The sequence below is a fragment of the Prionailurus viverrinus genome, chromosome A1, assembly GCF_022837055.1.
Source record: "Prionailurus viverrinus isolate Anna chromosome A1, UM_Priviv_1.0, whole genome shotgun sequence".
Lineage (NCBI taxonomy): Eukaryota > Metazoa > Chordata > Mammalia > Carnivora > Felidae > Prionailurus > Prionailurus viverrinus.
This window is the reverse complement of record NC_062561.1, coordinates 137,073,051-137,093,247: the sequence shown is the minus strand read 5'-3', so window position 1 is coordinate 137,093,247 and position 20,197 is coordinate 137,073,051. Positions and strand designations below refer to the sequence as shown.

The 20,197-nt window shown below is 40.9% G+C and overlaps 1 protein-coding gene across 3 annotated transcripts in view; it reads right to left on the bottom strand.

Moving 5' to 3' along the window:
* Nucleotides 1-20,197, bottom strand: part of MCCC2 (methylcrotonyl-CoA carboxylase subunit 2) — a 71,249-nt gene that overhangs the window by 37,447 nt on the left and 13,605 nt on the right. For all 3 annotated transcript variants that reach the window (XM_047865903.1, XM_047865910.1, XM_047865895.1), the window contains exons 4-6: nucleotides 18,586-18,687; nucleotides 9,990-10,117; nucleotides 8,172-8,284 (exon numbers count right to left, since the gene is read on the bottom strand). In XM_047865903.1, the coding sequence (XP_047721859.1) occupies nucleotides 8,172-8,284; nucleotides 9,990-10,117; nucleotides 18,586-18,687 (343 nt within the window). The remainder of the gene's footprint in view (nucleotides 1-8,171; nucleotides 8,285-9,989; nucleotides 10,118-18,585; nucleotides 18,688-20,197) is intronic.

The following is a 20,197-nucleotide window of genomic DNA, read 5'->3' as shown; positions in this document are numbered from 1 at the left end:
ACCCTCCAGGTCTTGCCTAAACAAAGAGAGACTGGTTCTCATTGCACCAAAACCAAATTACATATTGTAGGTCAGCAGTCTGCCCTACAGAAAGGGTCTCTGAGAGAGAGTCAAGAGGTTTTATACCTAATTCTGAAAAGCTGTGTGAACTCTAGACCTCCATCCTTCCACTGAGAAATTACAGAAGACTACCCAGTTCAAAGGTACACGGTGATAAATGTAATATAACTTACAGGGGGGAAACGTTTCAGTTGCTTGATGGAAAAGCCATTAAAAGTATAATATGTTTTTAAATTTCTCTTCTTTTTCAATTTCAAGTTAATGTGGAAAGCAAATACTGCCTATATCACATTGTTTTCTTCCTCTACCTACAGAGCCTCCATTTAAAAAATAAAAGTCACATGATACTCTATATGGAAAACCCAAAAGATTCCACCAAAAAACTGCTAGAACTGATTCATAAATTCAGCAAAGTTGCAGAATATAAAATCAATGCACAGAAATCGGTTGCATTTCTGTACACCAACTATGAGGCAACAGAAAAATAAATCAAGCAATCGATCCCATTTACAGTTGCACCAAAAACCATAAAATACCTAGGAATAAATCTAACCAAAGAGGTGAAAAATCTATACACTGAAAACTATAGAAAGCTTATGAAAGAAATTGAAGAAGACACAAGAAAATGGAAAAGATTCCATTCTCCTGGATAGGAAGAACAAATATTGTTAAAATGTCAATACAACCCAAAGCAATCTACATATTCAATGCAATCCATATCAAAATAACACCAGCATTCTTCACAGAGCTAGAACAAATAATCCTAAAATTTGTATGGAACCAGAAAAGACCCCAAATAGCTAAAACAATCTTGAAAAAGAAAACCAAAGCAGGAGGCATCACAATCCCAGACTTCAAGCTATACTACAAAGCTGTAATCATCAAGACAGTATGGTACTGTCACAAGAACAGACACTCAAATCAATGGAATAGAACAGAGAACCCAGAAATGAACCCACAAACATATGGGCAACTAATCTTTGACAAAGCAGGAAAGACTATCCGATGGAATAAAGACAGTCTCTTCAGCAAGTGGTACTGGGAAAACTGGACAGTGACATGCAGAAGAATGGACCTGGGCCACTTTCTTACACCATACACAAAAATAAACTCAAAATGGATGAAAAACCTCAATGTAAGACAGGAAGTAAAAAAATCCTCGAGGAGAAAACAGGCAAAAACCTCTTTGATCTTGGCCACAGCAACTTCTTACTCAATACGTCTCTGGAGGCAACAGAAACAAAAGCAAAAATGAACTATTGGGACCTTATCAAAATAAAAAGCTTCTGCACAGTGAAGGAAACAATCACCAAAACTAAAAGGCAGCTGACAGAATGAAAGAAGATATTTGCAAATGATATATCAGATAACGGGTTAGTATCCAAAATCTACAAAGAACTTATCAAACTCAACACCCAAAAAGCAAATAATCCAGTGAAGAAATGGGCAAAAGACATGAATAGACACTTCTCCAAAGACATCCGGATGGCCGACACATGAAAAAATGCTCCCTCCACATCAGTCATCATCAGGGAAATACAAATCAAAACCACAATGAGATATACCACCTCACACCTGTCAGAATGGCTAACATTAACAACTCGGGCAATAACAGATGTTGGCGAGGGTGTGGAAAAAGAGGATCTCTTTTGCATTGTTGGTAGGAATGAAAGCTGGTACAGCCACTCTGGAAAACAGTATGGAGGTTCCTCAAAAAACTAAAAATAGAACTACCCTACGATCCAGCAATTGCACTACTAGGTATTTATCCAGGGATACAGGTGTGCTGTTTCGAAGGGACACAGGCACCCCCAATGTTTATAGCAGCACTATCAACAATAGCAAAAGTATGGAAAGAACCCAAATGTCCATTGATGGATGAATGGATAAAGAAGATATGGTATATATACACCTACATACACACAATGGAGTATTACGCGGCAGTCAAAAAGAATGAAATCTTTAAAATTAAAAAAGATACAACAACAACAACAAAAAAGAATGAAATCTTGCCATTTGCAACTACGTGGATGGAATTGGAGGGTATCATGCTAAGCAAAATTAGAGAAAGACAAATATCATATGACTTCACTCATATGAGGACTTTAAGAGATAAAACAGATGAACATAAGGTAAGGGAAACAAAAATAATATAAAAACAGGGAGGGGGACAAAACATAAGAGACTCTTAAATATGGAGCACAAACAGACGGTTCCTGGGGGGTTATGGGAGGGGGGATGGGCTAAATGGGTAAGGGGCATTAAGGAATCTTCTCCTGAAATCATTGTTGCACTATATGCTAATTAATTTGGATGTAAATTAAAAAAAAAAAATTTTTTTTTAAAAAGTCACAAAATTCACCTATCAGTTCATTAGCTCTCCAAAATTTAAATCACAATCAATTATACTGACCGATCACACCACTGATTCTAGAGTACTCATGCTTATCTGTGCTAAATAGATAGGATAAAATGTGCACAGAAAACAAAAAGTCCACCTTATCCAGAATATCCTGTTTCTTCCTTTTTATCAGCCTCAAAGCAATCAGTGATTTTGTTCCCTAGGCCCTACTTGACAACATGGACAAGGTGAAATGCGTTTTTGAAATAATGGGCAGCCCTTGGGGCACCTGGGTGGCTCAGTGGGTTATGAATCTGACTTTGGCTCAGGTCATGATCTCATGGTTTGTGGATTCAAGTCCCACATCAGGCTCTGCACTGACAGTTCATAGCCTAGAGGCTGCTTCAGGTTCTGTGTCTCCCTCTCTCATGCCCCTACCCCACTCACGCTCTCTTTCTCTCTCTCAAAAATAAACATGAAAAAGTAAAAATAAAAAAAATAAAATAATGGGCACTCTTTCTGCCCATGGGTCTTATCCGTGTGCTTTAATAAAACCGCCTTTCGGGTGCCTGGGTGGTTCAGTTGGTTAAGCGTCCAACTTTGGCTCAGGTCATGATCTCATAGTTCATGGGTTCGAGCCTCGCATTGGGCTCTGTGCTGACAGCTCGGAGCCTGTAGCCTGCTTCAGATTCTGGGTCTCCTCTCTCTCTGCCCCTCCCCCGCTCATGCTCTGTCTCTCAAAAATCAATAAACGTTAAAAAAATATTTTTAATAAATAAATAAATATTTAAAAAATAATAAAACCAACTTTTCTGAATGGAAAAAAAAAATGATATACGGTGCCTGTCTTAACTAACTCCCTCAAAACAATTACCATGATCTAAAGCAAAGAAAATAAATTTCAAAAATAATGAGCTAAGCCAAGAGGGTGGAAGTGGGGACAGGGAAGGAGAGAAGGAAGCAGGGACTCCTGAAATAATTTTAAGTACATCTCCAAAAGAAGAACAAACAGGCAGACACGCGAAGGAAAAACAGGAGCTGCACCTCCACATGGCTAGGTGAATAACGACTATTTCAGAAGAAATACACTGTTAGTCACAGTGGAAACATTTTGTTCCTGGTGCACTAAAGGATGACAGTCAAACAGGATGATGCAGCCGGGCAAAGACCCAGCTAGACCAGACCACCACTAAGTTTTAAATTATTTTAAATTTTTTTTTTTTTTTTTGACAGAGAGACACGTGAGCAGGGGACAGAGGCAGAGGGAGAAAGAATGTTAAGCAGGCTGTATGCTTACCATGGAGCCCAAGGCAGGGCTTGATCCCACGATCATGACCTGAGCCAATATCAAGAGTAGGACGCTCAACCCACGAAGCCACCCAGGCACCCCGTCCACTAATTTTAAAAATTAATGCTAATGTGAGACCTAAGAAAACAAAGATCCCACTTCTGAACAGAATATATGCCTCACACTTCAAAAGCCAGCAACGTGGAGCCACAATACAGAAAATAACAGAAGCAATGTTTCCAAGATCATCAAGACATCAGGCATGGGTTTAGAGAAAGTCCAGGTGAGGTATCCTCAGGACATGAGACTCCAAGTAAGACCACCAGACACCTGTATGCCAAGTCTTTAAACTTCAAAAACAAAAAAAACAAGTTCTAAAATACACCAGAAAGGAGGGAAAGATGACAAGAGAATACAGATGTGGGTAGGTGTCTTATATAACTGCCTTTTCTCCTTGAGAGCAAAAACAAAAATTTTAAACCTTCCAGGTTGGTAAAAATCTGTCCACATTTTTACCACTGCAAAGATACAGGAAATAACAGAGATATGATTGTCAAGAGACATGTATCTTAGAAATAAGTGGATAAGTGGACCTATAATGGGCAAGGTTAATAACATTAAATAAAAACCAACATTGGGGAGGAAAGAAGGAACTGAACAAATAAAGAAGCTAGAGTTCCCTATCAAAATGCACATGTAACATAACTGGAGTTAAACAAGTGATTGCTTCATGTAATAAAGAATATGGATAAAAATTTTAAAAAAATAAAGTATAAGAACTTGTTTTTATCCATCCAAGCCAAGGCCTCAGTAAATAATAAAACATACATTAAAATGTAAGATATACTCAGTACATCAGATATCACTTGAATAGTCATAAAGAGTTTCACTCTTCTTTTTTTTTTTTAACGTTTATTTATTTTTTAGACAGAGAGAGGCAGAGTACAAGCAGGGGAGGAACAGGGAGAGAGGGAGACACAGAATCCGAAGAAGGCACCAGGCTCTGAGCTGTCAGCACACAGCACAATGCAAGGCTCGAACTCATGAACCATGAGATCATGACCTTAGCTGACGTCGGGCCGCTTAACCACTGAGCCACTCAGGCACCCCAAGAGTTTCACTTTTTAAATAAATATTGACTAAGTACCTTCTCAGGGAAATGTGTGAGGATATAAAGATTTATCTGATGGTGTCTCTTATCTCAAGAGGCTTAGAGTCTAGTGAGGGAAATTAGGATATATCTAGATAAAAGGAATAAACGTCATTATTAAGGTATAGCTCAAAAAGAAGCCTTCCTGCAAGAGATGGCATCTGAGATGCATTTGGAAAATGGACTGGAGACTTAGACTGCAAGGAATGGGGAAGAGAGGGCCCGGCATGGACCTGAGCAGTCATGAAAGGCCATGGTACATATGAAGAATAGTGAGTGGTTCAGACTGACAGTGGGCAGTAAGGCCAGAACATAAGATCGGAACTAGACCACAAGGGGTCTTACGTACCAGGCTAATAAGTCTGAAGTCTGTTTTGTATAAATTATGGTTTTGAGCCAGGAACCAGATAAAGAGTAATGCTACAGTAACATGTACAGTGGACAGAAAAGGAAAGACTAGGTAGTCAGGAACACAAGACAGGTGAAGCTAGTGCCACACTCTAAGTAGTAATGTAGGCCCGAACTACCCATGGTGATGGCAGTAGGAATGGAGCTGAGAGGGCCAATCCAAAGATAAAAATCGACAGGTCTTTGTCAAAGGTTTATTATGTATTGATTATCTGTCCAGCACCAGAGGAGCTCCTGGGGATACAAAGATGAGAAATATATAGACAGACAGATTTATATATCTATATATAGATACACACACACACACACACACACACACACATTTTTTTTTTTTTTTTTTTACCAAAATGATCAGGTAGGGGCAGGTAGGGGAAAAAGCAGGCAAGAGTCAAGGATGACACCAAGGTTTCAATCCTAGGGAAAAGCTCAAGAAGGAAGTACTATCAAGAGCAAACAGGGACACGGGTGAAAGAACCATCAGTAGAGAAGTGAATGTGCTCAATGTCTAGCTGGAGCCCCTAAGTACCAAAGGGAAATCCACAAAGACAGCAGAACCTCCCAAGGTGCAGAGAGAGGTCAGGAAAGATCACGGATATGAAAGGGATGTCATGAGAGTTTATGAAACCATTAAGGACAAGTTCCTGGGTGGAGAGGATTAAACGGAGAGCCTGGGGGAATACGGAAAGCCAGTGGCACAAAGTCTAAGGAAGATTTCAGGAAAGTGAACAAAAGAGGTCATGTGGAGTAAGAATCTGGTCTCTAGGGGTGCCTGGGTGGCTCAGTCAGTTGAGGGTCCGACTTCAGCTCAGGTCATGATCTCACGGTCCGTGAGTACGAGCCCTGCGTCTGGCTTTGTGCTGACAGCTCGGAGCCTGGAGCCTGTTTCGGATTCTGTGTCTCCCTCTCTCTCTGCCCCCCCCCCCCGTTCATGCTCTGTCTCTCTCTGTCCCAAAAATAAATAAACGTTGAAAAAAAAAAAAAAAAAAAGAATCTGGTCTCTAGGAGGCTAGTAGGACCTCCAAAGGCAGTAGGTTTTATGGAGTGAGCAGTCAGGAACAAAGGTCCTAGGTCAGGTTTTAAGAAGTCTGCTGATCCAGGGAAGGAGGGAAGCTTCAGGGAACAGAAGAAGCTAGCAAAGGTCCTTTTCTTTTGTCACGGCTTTTGGTGCTTTTTCTTTTTCCTTTAAAAACAGAGGAAGCTGGGGCGCCTGGGTGGCGCAGTCGGTTAAGCGTCTGACTTCAGCCAGGTCACGATCTCGCGGTCCGTGAGTTCGAGCCCCGCGTCAGGCTCTGGGCTGATGGCTCAGAGCCTGGAGCCTGTTTCTGATTCTGTGTCTCCTTCTCTCTCTGCCCCTCCCCCGTTCATGCTCTGTCTCTCTCTGTCCCAAAAATAAATAAACGTTGAAAAAATAAATAAATAAATAAATAAATAAAAAGAAAAAAAAGAAAAAAAAAACAGAGGAAGTTGGGACACATGGGGTGGCTCAGTCAGTTAAGCATCGGACCCTTGATTTCAGCTCAGGTGGTGATCTCAGTTGGTGGGTTCAATCCCCTCTGCACTGACAGTGCAGAGCCTGGTTGGGATTCTCTGTCTCCCTCTCTCTCTGCCCCTCCCCACTTACAATCTCAATCTCTCTCTCTCTCTCTCAAAAGAAATAAATAAAACAAAAAAATGCAGAAGAAGTCAACACAGTTATTGACTGTGAGAAAAAAAAAGTGGATGAGAAAATATTAGAGTAAGAGAGAGAAGAGGAACAAATGATGAGGCACAAAGGAGGGGTTGGCATTAGGATTATAAATGAAAAGCTTAGCCCTGGAGAGGAAGAGGGACAACTGTTTCTAGGATAAAAGAAGGCAAAGTCACAATGTTTTTAGTACAAGAGTGCTCGCACACAGCCTGACTTCTTCAGTTAAGTATGAAGCAACAGCTACAGTGCAGACATCGGGTTTAGGGCTCATTTACTGGGGAAAAGATCAGGATAGGCACTATGGAAACTAGTACACAAGAGAAATTGGAAATTTTCCTCAAATTCCAAGAGGTTTCTAAGAAAAGAGGTAAATCTTTACCCTGAACTTCCTACTGGAGTAAAACAGAGAAAAGAAATGCTAAGAGAAGTGGCTCAAAGAAATACTGATGTTAAGATTTTTAAGAAACTAAAATAGGAAAAAGGAAAGCATTCAAATGCCCTTTAGACACTTCAGATTTTTTAATCATAGGCAGGTACTACTTACTCAAAAATATATGGACACTTTTAATTTTAAAAAGACATTTTTTTTAAGGTTTATTTATTTATTTTGAGACAGAGAGCGAGCAGGGGAGGGACAGAGACACAGGGGAGACAGAAAATCCCAAGTAGGCTCCACAATGTCAAAATGCAGCCCGAAGCGGGGTTCAAACTCACAAACCATGTCTCCTCATTCAGACACCAGAAATGTCTCAAAGTGTAGTCCTAAAAAAGCAACTACTGGGGCATCTGGGTGGCTCAGTCGGTTAATCGTCGAACTTCGGCTCTGGTCATGATCTCACAGTTTGTGGGTTTGAGCCCCGCATCAGGCTCTGTGCTAGCAGCTCAGAGCCTAGAGCCTGCTTCGGATTCTGTGTCTCCCTCCCTCTCTCTCTGTCCCTCCCCTGCTCATGCTCTGTCTCTCAAAAATAAAAAAATGTAAAAAAATTTAAAAATTAAAAAAACCCAATTACACAGTGTCCTTTCTTTTGACGAACTCTTTTCCTTTAGTGAAACAGCCTTTATTAAAACATAAAAGCATGCCCATAATTAAGAGAATAATCTGACCTTAAGGCACTTTCTGTGGGGGGAAAAAAAATCTACATTCTGTGTTAAATTCTGTTTTAAATCACCTCAGGCTATCTAGCTGGCAAAGGCATTTGGAGCAAAAAAACAATACCTTTCATTAATGAGAAGTTACCTGTGCAATATTTTGAGAAGACATAATTGCCTGATTATAGAATATACGGCCAAAGTGATCTCGATCTGGAAATATTTCTGCTTGCCAAGGTAAGTTTGCGCCTCCTGAATCAACTGAAGACAAGGGAAATAACAGAAATAAGTACATCTGAATGAACGAAACATGCTGTACACAGGAAGGAAGACGTGTACCGCTGACAGCAACAGTTCTTCATCACATTCACACAAAACCTGCCCTATCACCGTTCTAAACTATTCAACAGCATCTTTCTCCAGTCCCCCAACGCAGCCAAAAAATTCAGTTTTCATCAAATCCATTAGGCACTCCTCCCTGTGCAAAATTCCACTTGAAATATTTAGGACATTCTCTCCTTTGAGGACCAGCTAAAGCCCCAGAAACACCGCAAATTTTTAACCAGTTCAGCTAAAAAAAAAAAAAAAAAAAAAAAAAAAATGTCTTTCTTTCTTTTAAACCAATGCAAAGCCACATGCAGAATTCATGTGACAGTTTGTCACATAGTGTCTCTGGGACTGTTTATACTGCAGGGCTGAGTGGGGGATAAGAAGGTCAGCTGAAGCTGAATTTGGAAGAGAGCTTGGTTACTTCATATCTGTGTGATTACCGGCATGTCCTAGCCATTCTATGCTCCCTGTTCCTCACCTGTGAAATCAAAGTAACAACAGTAGCTCTCCCAGGAAGCTATTCCTGGGGTGACATGAAATAATGTATATAAAGCACTTACTTAGTTCAGCACAGAGTGAGTGCAAAAAACAATGCTGTGAAAAGTTAGCTAGTCCTATGCCCACCACTCTTGCCTACAATCATCATGTCTTTTGTTGTTATTTACTACATGACATCCTGTCTCTGGTGCATTTAAGCTTGCCCAAGATGGGGACAACATAATACTCTTTAGTCCATTACCTACAGTGTTTGGCACAGCACCTGTAAACAGTAGGGCCTCATTTGCTGTTTTCTGTATGTGCAAAACAAAGTTCACACTGTGAGTCACCCAGGTAAATGCACTTTTGCAGGGAAAAAAATCTCTAAGTCAGTACCTGTTCAAACACTTGCAAAAATGAACAATATATATATGCTGGTATTTCACCAAACTAAACCATTATCCAGGCAGTGCCAATTTTAAACTGCCTTGCTTTTTATGTTCCTTTTGAAATACCCTTAGATTTAAGTGTAATTTAATTTCAAACATAAATTTACTTTCATTAAAAATTAAATTTCTTAAATTGCATTTGCTGAAAATTATATACATACTCAAAGCATTTAAATTAGTACCTAGCACTCAAGAGATCCATAAATATTAACTATTATTTTCTCACAGTTTGAACTCATTAAGGTTAAGACAAAAAGAAAATATATAGAAGAAAAAAAATCTACACCCATGTAGAGAAAAAACTGGCATACATGAAAATACTGTCACAGGTTAGTCCTCAGTGATGTTGTTATGGGTAGTTCTTGTTCACATTTTCTTCCTGAGTTTTCAGCAAAGAGCATGCATTTCTTTTGTAATTATGGAAGAAACCAACAGTTTTTAAAAATACCCAATGATGGGGGGGTGTGGGTGGCTTAGTCAGTTAAGCCCGCCTTCGGCTCAGGTCATGATCTCCTGGCTTGGGGTTCAAGCCCCACATGGGACTCTGCTGTCAGTACAGAGACCGCTTCAAATCCTCTGTCCCACTCTCTCTGTCCCTCCCCCACACTCTGTCAAAAAAAAAAAAAAATGATGACATCATATATAACCTTGTAAACACTCTTGCATTTTACCACCTAAAAATAATTCATTTTACGACTCTTGTGACTTGCCCAAGTAGATGCAGGGGAGCCTGTTTTGCATTGCAATTTCTTGTGCCCGCAAATGCTTCTTCACAGTCACGGGATAGTAGGTCCCTCCTTTGATGGTGGCATCATTGGCAACAATTATACATTCTACTCTGAAAGACAGAAATTTCATCACAAAGAGAATAAGAGAGACTTCTTCAAAGTTAAAAGGCCAAGTACATTTCATTGTAAGACACTCCAATGCAACCTTCAACTTCTAGTACATATCACCAATGACAGTCATTAGCAGATGATCTCATGATATGAAAGCAAGCTTTAATCAAAGTCCACATACTCATTTATATCATTACTTTTAACAAGTTTACAAACTCACACTTGACTTTTAAAGAGTCATCGGTCGTCTATTAGCAGTGAAAAACTAACAACCTCAGCCACATTTCATAATGGTTCTTTCAATGAAATGATCCTAGTGAAACAATAATAAAATATACACACAAAAATAATCCAAATCTCAAGGGTGAGAAATCTCTCATAATAAACCACCAAGTTTCCTTTTAGGATGGTAATTTGAAAAATGAAAACTGATCCATCAAGAGAATTTATTTTTCTTATTTTCAAAAGTTCTTAAATATTACTACCACACACTTTTCAAAAAACTAAAACAAGTTTAAAACACAGTATCTTGCTTAAAGTAACAATAGATGCAAACTATAAAATGGCATATTGAGAGCACCTGTGTGGCTCAGTTAGCTGAGTGTCTGACTTTTGATTTCTGCTCAGGTCATGATCTCAGAGTTCGTGAATTGGAGCCCCACGCCAGGCTCTGCACTGACAGTGTGAAGCCTGCTTGGGAGTCTCTCTCTCCCTCCCTCTCTCAAAATAAAATTTAAAAACCACACTTGAAAAAAGTAAAAAATAAGATAAAGTAGTGTATTGAAAACATATTAAAGTGCATCATCGGTGGTGCCCTTTCTCACCAGAACCACTTAGCTGAGTGCCACGCCCATAAGGAGGACACAAAGAGCAGAGTGGTGAGTGCAGACCACCTGTAAGGGAAACTGCTCAACCCTGCCGGGAAACCAGAAGGAAACCTGAGTGAACAACAGTGGGTTCTTTAAAAACAATGTAATCTTGGGGCACCTGGGTGGCTCGGTCGGTTGAGTGTCCGACTTCGGCTCAGGTCTTGATCTCACAGTTCGTGAGTTCGAGCCCCGTGTCAGGCTCTGTGCTAACAGCTCAGAGCCTGGAGGCTGCTTCGGGTTCTGTGTCTCCCTCTCTCTCTGCCCCTCCCCCGTTCATGCTCTGTCTCTGTCTCAAAAATAAATAAACATTTAAAAATATTAAAAAATAAAAATAAAAAATGTAATCTTGTTTATATTTCTGATTTTTTTTTTTAAGATTTTATTTTTAAGTAATCTCTACACCCAACATGGGCTTGAACTTACAACCCAAATACAAGAGCTGTACACTCCACCAATTGAGCCAGCCAGGCACTCCTATTTATATGTTTTAAAACCTCACTTTATATTCTCTAGAATTCTAAAAAGTGAGTCACTGAATCCCTGTTGAAAATAAAGTAAAGAACAGCAACTGAACAGCGGCCTCAGGTAGCAACGGACTGCTCGCATTAGGGTACGTGGCCAGCAGTGCTCCCCACAAGATAAAAGGGTTCCTCTCCTTAGAGCCATCTATTTTATTGATATAAAGCTTCTTTCCACATTACAGTTAGCATTTTAGAGTGGACTGCCAATTTTTCATGACTTTAGTAAACAAATTAGATTTCAAAGGAAATTTATGCTCTGGCAGGTTGTTGAGGCTATCATCTCACACCTCCAGGGTGCACTGTTCTGCCCCACCCTGGGGGTGGTGCCCTAAAAAAGCTTAAGAAGCTGTGATTCAGGAAAGGGGCCAGACTATGGAATCAGACAAGCTATGGTGAAATATTGGCTCTGCCACTTGCTGAACATGTGACCTTGAACAAGAGACAGAGCCACAAGAGACAGAGCCACTCTCACTTGCTTATTAAAAGGTCACAAGGGCACCTGGGTAGCTAAGTCACGTTGAGCATCCAACTCTGGATTTTGGCTCAGGTCATGATCTCAGCAACATGGAATCGAGCCCCACGTCATGCTCTGCACTGAACATGGAGCCTGCTTGGGATTCTCTCCCTCCCTCTGTCCCTCCCCAGCTCACCTGTGTATGCTGTGCGTGCTCTTTCTCTTTCACAAACAAACCAACAAACAAAAAAGGTCACAGACATGTTACGGAATAAAAAATAAAATTAGTCCACAAAAAGACTGCACTGTACATCTACTGGTTTTGTATACCCACAATCTATTATTTTGGCAACAGAACCAAACTTTCTTTCAGACACTGCCTCTTACCTAATCCATGTGGTTCAAGTGACACTGGTCCCCAAAGCCTATCTTCAAAGGTATAGAAAAGAACCAGATCCTTCTACCCCAAGTCCACAGTGTGGCTCAGCAAGGGGCGTGGGCCCCCATTTACTTTTACTCCTAAGTGACCTCAAGAAAGCTGATTTTCATATACCTCAGTTTTCTCACTTGTACGTGATAAAAAAAATTTTAAATAGGGATAACAGTAGTATCTACTTTATAAGGATAATACTCATACTTATTTCAGTGATTTAACATTCATTTAATACTTGGGGCACCTGGGTGGCTCAGTCAGTTAAGTGTCTGACTTTGGCTCAGGTCATGATCTCTCAGTTAGTGAGTTCAAGCCCCGAATTGGACTCTGTGCTGACAGCTGTGCTGACAGCCTGGAGCCTGCTTCAGATTCTGTGTCTCCCTCTCTCTCTGACCCTCTCCTGCTCGTGCTCTTTCTCACTCAAGAATAAACATTAAAAAAATTTTTTTAGGGGCGCCTGGGTGGCTCAGTCGGTTGAGCGTCCGACTTCGGCTCAGGTCATGATCTCACGGTCCGTGAGTTCGAGCCCCGTGTCGGGCTCTGTGCTGACAGCTCAGAGCCTGGAGCCCATTTCAGATTCTGTGTCTCCCTCTCTCTCTGCCCCTCCCCTGTTGATACTCTGTCTCAAAAATAAATAAACGTTAAAAAAATTTTTTTTTTTTAATAAAAAAATATTCATTTAATACTTAAAATATTCCCAGGCACATAGTGGACACTGGATAAATGTTAGCTATTGTTATTCTGGATTATCTAATTTAAGGAATTTAAGTAGGATTCTAAGAAGAGAGCTGGGCGACTGGACCCCTAACTCAAACCACAAGACAATAAGATAAACATTAAGTTCAAAAAAGTTTTCTTAAACAAATACCAGAAAAAAGGATCATTTGAACTTGAACATAAAACTTAAGTACTTAAAAAAAAAAGGGGGGGAGTGCTTGGACCCCAAGCCTAACCCCTTTGGGGCTCTCCTACCTCAGCTACTGACCTTACAGAACAGAAACTGGGATGTCTCTGGCTAGCTCTGCCTCTGGGTTTAGAAAGCTTGCCTGGGAATAAAACCAAAACACACCTGTGACCTGATAACACCGTCTGAGCTCCTACATCCAGCTATGTTCACACTTATCAGCTAAGAGTCAATAAATTCTTTCTTTCTTAAACCAGTTTGGGCATCTAGCATTGGCCAGAGAAAGAGTGGTGACAATATATACAACCACACTATTTATGTAAGAAAGGTGCGTGTAAATCACAATGAACTGCTACTTTACACCTAGTAAATGAGTGAAACTTTTCAGTCATAATATCTAACACTGGCACAGCTCTAGGGAAAAGGTAAGTCTTTCCTTGGCCAGCATGGTAAGTCTAGGGAAAAGGTAAGTCTTTCCTTGGCCAGACTCTCATGGAGAGGAGTCTCGTGGGGCAAAATGCATACGCTCAGTATGAAACCCTGTTGTTGATGTGCATAGAGAACGACTTGAAAGTTGGTGTCTGGTAGGATACTTCTGATTACATGGTTTAAAATGTGCAGTGGAATTAAACCAAGCTGTCTTCTGCTCCCTGTCTTTAACTACTTGAAATCACTGTAGAGTAAGGGGGATTCCACACCAAGCCCCCAAATAAAGAAAACAAAAACAGAGCATCATCCTGTAAGTGTGATACAACTTCACTATCTCATTCTGGAAATAACCACAAGAGCTATAACTTGGCCTATAAAATAACCCCTGACATCCATTCATTTATTCAACAAATATTTTTTAAGTGTGTTCTATATGCCTTGTCCTTTTCTAGAAACTAAGGACATGGAGTGAACAAGAAGGGCAAAATTCCTGATGTTACAGACCTCCCATTGTAGTGGAAAGGATCAGTTAGGGGAAGCAAAAACACACAACAAATCCGTTAGGTAATTTCTGATTATATGTGCTATGACACTGTAATAAAACAAGGTAATTCTACACACACCAATTCTTTCTGGGTTTCCAGTCCCAATGTGCGGAGGAGGGTTCACCCACATTCGACATCAAACAATTCTCGGACACTCTGCGGGGGTATTGCTGGTGTCTGAGAATTCAACTCAATTCTGACATGATCTGCTCGGAAACAGCATCATATTCCACAGGCTAAGGGTTAGTCCTACAGGACTGCTCTCCACCCCCCACTTCAGATAGCAATCATAAGCTTAGGCTGTGACCTGTGCTTCCTGACCAACCAGCTACAGACTATAAGTTCCAACGATCTCCACCTTGGGTTCTTTTAACTTGCTAGAATGCTTAACACTTAAACACTTAAGTTCACCGTTTTATCAAAGACATGATAAAAGACACAAATTAACACTCAGTGAAGAGATGCACAGGGCAAGGTATGGGGAAAGGACGGGGAGCTTCCATGTCCTCTCTTAGGTGCACCACTCTGCCCTCATCTCCACATGCTCACTGACCAGGAAGCTCCCAGTCCTCTTGGGTTTTATGTAGGCTTTACTGCCTAGTCACGACTGAGTAATTCAGTGGCCATTAGCTGATTCGATCTCCAGCCCCTCTCCCTTCCCCAAAGGTGGGGATTGGGGGAATAAGTACGGCAGAGAAGTTCCAACCCTCTAATCACACAGTTGGCTCTCTGAACAACTAGACCCTGCCCTGGGGTGGGGTCCAAAAGCCACCTTCACTGATAGAACAAAGTTCACCATGACCACTCTCAGTACTTCCAAGGGTTTTGGGGAGCTATGAGCCAGGAACTGTGGACAAAGATCAAATACATATGAGAAGCAAATTTTGGTCATCTGAATGCCTAAATACATCTATCTACAAATCACACTATTATAGTAATACAATATTTATTATTATTAGTTACTATAGAACACATAATAAAACAAGGTAAAATATATAATAAAACAAAGTAATTGAGATGGGGCTATGTTACGGTATAATGGTGAAGGAATGGTAAAAATAACAGTAACAGCCCAAACTGATGTGTCACTTATGATGTACGAGGTGCTCTTTCAAGGCTTTAGGTATGTGAGATATCCCACTTACAGATGAGGACACAGGTACAAAAAAGTTAAGCAACTGGCCCAATGTTACCAACCAACAAGTTAAAACCAGCATTTGAGTCTAGGTAGTCTGATTCTAGAATGCACGCTCCTAAGCACTGCTCCAGGGGAAATATGAATGGAGAGCAAAAGCCAAAGAATCAGGTGAAGAACACTTGATTCAGAGAAAACGGCTTGAGTATAGGGCATATATATATATATATATATATATATATGTGTGTGTGTTTAGCGTGTTCATGAAACAGCAAGAGCAGGATGGCCACAGTGATAGAGGTACAAAGGTAAGGTGAGGAAAGCAGGCAGGGACTGTTTCTTACAGGACCTAATAAGCCATGTAAAATATGTGAATTTGCCAGAGAAAAGGACTACGGCTCAATTATTCATCAGCCAGTTACTATTTCAGGCAAGGAATCCTTGATTCTAAGCTGGTTTATAAATAAAATTCCATACAAGTCTCCTCATTAAATTTCTTGGGGTCTACTTCAGAAGGTATCACAGAGCCTAGATCAATAGACGCAGCACTGCTCAAAAATATATAAGAAAGCAATAAAGGTATAAAAGTTTTTGGGGCGCCTGGGTGGCTCAGTCGGTTGAGCGGCCGACTTCGGCTCAGGTCATGATCTCACAGTCCGTGAGTTTGAGCCCCGCGTCGGACTCTGTGCTGACGGCTCAGAGCCTGGAGCCTGTTTTGGATTCTGTGTCTCCCTCTCTCTGACCCTCCCCTGTTCATGCTCTGTCTCTCCCTGTCTCAAAAATAAATAAAAATGTTAAAAAAAAAAAAAAAGTTTTTAATGACCGTATGAATGGATTTGGCTCTGAAAAGCTCCAGGCTGAAGCTACCAATGACCTTGCTGCAGGGAACAGAGCTTCTACTCTCATCTACACGAGTCTGTCTACTCTCAGGGGCAAAAGTACACTTGTATTATGCATCTCTTAAGGAATAGAGGTGTTTTTCTTCCCTTTCTTGTTTCTTTCTCTTCTTCCATGACAACCCTCTACAGTAGATTATTCCATTTTATAATGAATCATATTATCTTGGGGCGCCTGGGTGGCTCAGTTGATTGAGTATCCGACTCCTGCTCAGGTCATAATCTCGTGGTTCATGAGTTCAAGCCCCGTATCGGGCTCCGTGTTGACAGCTCGGAGCCTGAAGCCTGCTTCAGATTCTGTGTCTCCCTCTCTCTCTATCCCTTCCCCACTCACATTCTCACTGTGTCTCAAAAATAAATAAACATTAAAAAAAAATTTATAATGAATCATATTTTCCAGATGTGAAAACCAAGGCACTGAGTGGTCAAGCAATTTGCTAAAGGTCAAACAGCTACAAAATGCTAAAGCCAGGATTCTAATGGAGGCTGACAACTCCTGAACCCACACAACTTTTAAGTGTAATTCAATTTCCTTCCAAGCTGAAAACTTGATAAAGTGAGAACAAGGCACAAAGAAAGAAAACGAAAATGAAAAATATAAAAGCACAAATAATAAGATATTAATATATGCACAGGAAAGGTGAAAGAGCATGCTCTAACCTGCTGTCATTATGACTGGAGACATAATTATCAGTAACTATCCTGCTTAATTACGTATTTCATGATTATGAATTTAGTTTAACTCTGCATGAAGTTTATCCTTTTATGAAAGGTTTATTTTTTTTTTTTTTTTAAATTTTTTTTTTTTTTTTTTTTTTTAACGTTTATTTATTTTTGGGACAGAGAGAGACAGAGCATGAACGGGGGAGGGGCAGAGAGAGAGGGAGACACAGAATCGGAAACAGGCTCCAGGCTCTGAGCCATCAGCCCAGAGCCTGACGCGGGGCCCGAACTCACGGACCGCGAGATCGTGACCTGGCTGAAGTCGGACGCCTAACCGACTGCGCCACCCAGGCGCCCCATGAAAGGTTTATTTTTAAGCGTCCCCTAAGACTACAAAAAGAAAGTGTCTCCACACTGGGTAAATATTAAGCAGACCACAACTGACAAAGAGTGGAAGAGTTGTGGGGGTACAGGAAGGTGAAGCAACAATGGTGAATGGCTATGGCCGTACCTCCCCAGAAGGCACGAATTATGGGGAGAAGGTGGGAGAACACACACGCGATAAACCAGCATCGGAGTCAAATGCAACTGTATCAGGCTCAGAGTCCAACCACCTGAGGTCAAAGCTGGGCTTTGCCAGGGTCTTGATCTTGGGCCAGTTATGATCTTACCAAGCAGGCTTCCATGCCTGCAGAACAGGGATGATGACAGTAATACCCATTCTCACATAGCTGTGGTGATCATTAGAACAACTGGGGCACGTGGGTGGCTCAGCCAGTTAAGTGTCCAACTCTTGATTTGGGCTCAGGTCATGATCTCACACTTATAGAGCAGAGAGAGAGCCCTGCGCTGGGCTCCATGCTGGGTGTGGAGCCTGGTTAGGATTCTCCCTCTCCCTCTGCAACTCCCCCACACGCATGTGTGCTCTAGCTCTCCTCCTCCCCCCAAAAATACATAAGTAAAATAAAACAACCAATCAGTGGGAAGTGTTTACTACAATGTCTGGCATGCTAACTTGAGATGGTAAATGTGAGACCATACATAAATATACGCAAGTAAATTTAAGTTCTAGCAATCTAAATTCCCCAAGTCTAGAGTGGTTCTCAAATATTAGTATTCCAGAATCTTGGAGGGCTTGTTAAAAAACAGATTGCCAGGCCCCACCCTCAAAATTTAATTTAATACTTCTTACGAAGACCTAGTAATCTACACTTCTGTCAAGTTCTCAGGTGATGCTGATGCTACCTGAAGAGCACAATTAGAGAATGACTCCTCTAAGACAGTGGTTTTCACCAGAGATGTCCAAGAGATCACCTACAGAGCCTTGGAAAACGATATAAGTGAAGCCCACGCCTGCAGATTCTGATTATGTAGGATGATTTGGATTTGAGCCCCAGAATTTGTGCTGGTTTTTTTTTGTTGTTTTTTTTTTTTCCCTTCAGTCTTTGTCTCTAAATCTCCACAGATAAATCTAATACATGTCTGGGCAGGAAGCCTCAGCTACATAATATAAATAGCACAAAACTTGCAAGTTCATATGCAAAGCAGTGAGAGCTGGAAGACTGTGCCCGTCAATCTTTTCCTGCCCCACATTATGGAGTGTAAGTAGAACACTCACCCTGATACTCTCCCAATGCCTGTAATAATGCCACCGGCAGGTACCTCCTCATTAGCATATAACTGGTAACCTGCAAACTGGGAAAATTCCAGAAATGGAGACCTGCAGGGAAGAAAGGATATTGCCTGAATTGAAGTTATTTTTTAAAAATGCATATTTAAAGTTATACGTGGAAAAGATTAACAAGCCAATGTTTCAAGCATGCATGTTGAACATATATAAAATCCACAAAAAAGAAAAATATTTAAGCAAAATCTAGTGTGGGTAGTTTGAGGATTTACACAGTATAGCCATGAAATAGAACACTAAGTAGCTATTTTAAAGGATGTCGTACCAATGTGTTTATTAGTACAGAAAGAGAATAGCATGTAACACTTATATAAGCCCCTACCCTTTGCCCAGCTCTTTTTCAGGACCTTCAGAAACCTAACTCACTTGTACCTCAGAACTACTTCCTGAGGTGGATCCTATTATGATCCCCACTGACAGAGGAGGAAACTAAAAAAAAGAAATTGAATCACTTGTCTGAAGTCACACAACTAGTAAGTGGCAGAGCTGGGTTTTGATAAGCAATCTAACCCCAGGGACCAGGCTCCACACCACTGTGGCTATTACTCCACCTTTCACTTACTTAAATGTCCAAGATCTAGTTAAGTTGGGGAAAAAAGGGTGTTATAAAACACCCACATTTAGTATGATTCCATTTTTCTTATAAAAAAAAGTGTCTATTATACATACACCTAAGAACAGTCTAGAAGGATGCACACTTGGTGTTAACAGTGTTTTTGCCTCCAGGTTGGGAATATGGGTGTATGTCATAAAAAAATACTTTCAGGGGCGCCTGGGTGGCCCAGTCGGTTAAGCGTCCGACTCTTCATTTCAGCTCAGGTCATGATCTCACGCTTAGTGAGTTGGAGCCCCACATTGGGCTCCATACTGACAGTGTGGAGCTTGCCTGGGATTCTCTCCCTCTCTCACCACCCCTCCCCTGCTTGCTCTCTCTGTCTCTCTCAAAAATAAATAAGTAAATAAACTTTAAAAATTAAAAAAAAAAAAAAAAAAAAGGACTGAGTGTTTCAGTCAGTCAGGTGTCTGACTTCTACTCAGGTCATAATCTCACAGTTCGTGGGTTTGAGCCCCACATCAGGCTCTGCACTGACAGTGTGGAGCCCGCCTGGGATTCTCTCTCCCTCTCTGTCCCTCTCCCACTGTGCTCCTCTTTCAAAATAAATAAAAATAAAACTTAAAAAAAAAAAAAAAAACTTTTGGAGTCCTCATTCCCTTCTCTCCACCTGCATTCCCTCCACTCCAATCCTTCAGGAAATCCCACTGGGTTAGCTCTATCTTGACAGGACATTCTCATCACCTCTAGTACTACTATCCTAAGTTCAAAGTCACATCATGTCTCCTTTGAATCACTGCCACAGATGTCTAACTCATCTTGGTGCTTCCATCCTTGCTGCCCACTTTCTACTCCACAAACAGCAGCTAGAATGACTCTTTTCAGATGTAAGTCACATAGATCATAATAGTTTCATGTTCAAAATCCCAAGAGCCTCCTCATTCCTCTCTGGATAAAAGCCAAAACTCTTGGGGTGCCTGAGTGGCTCAG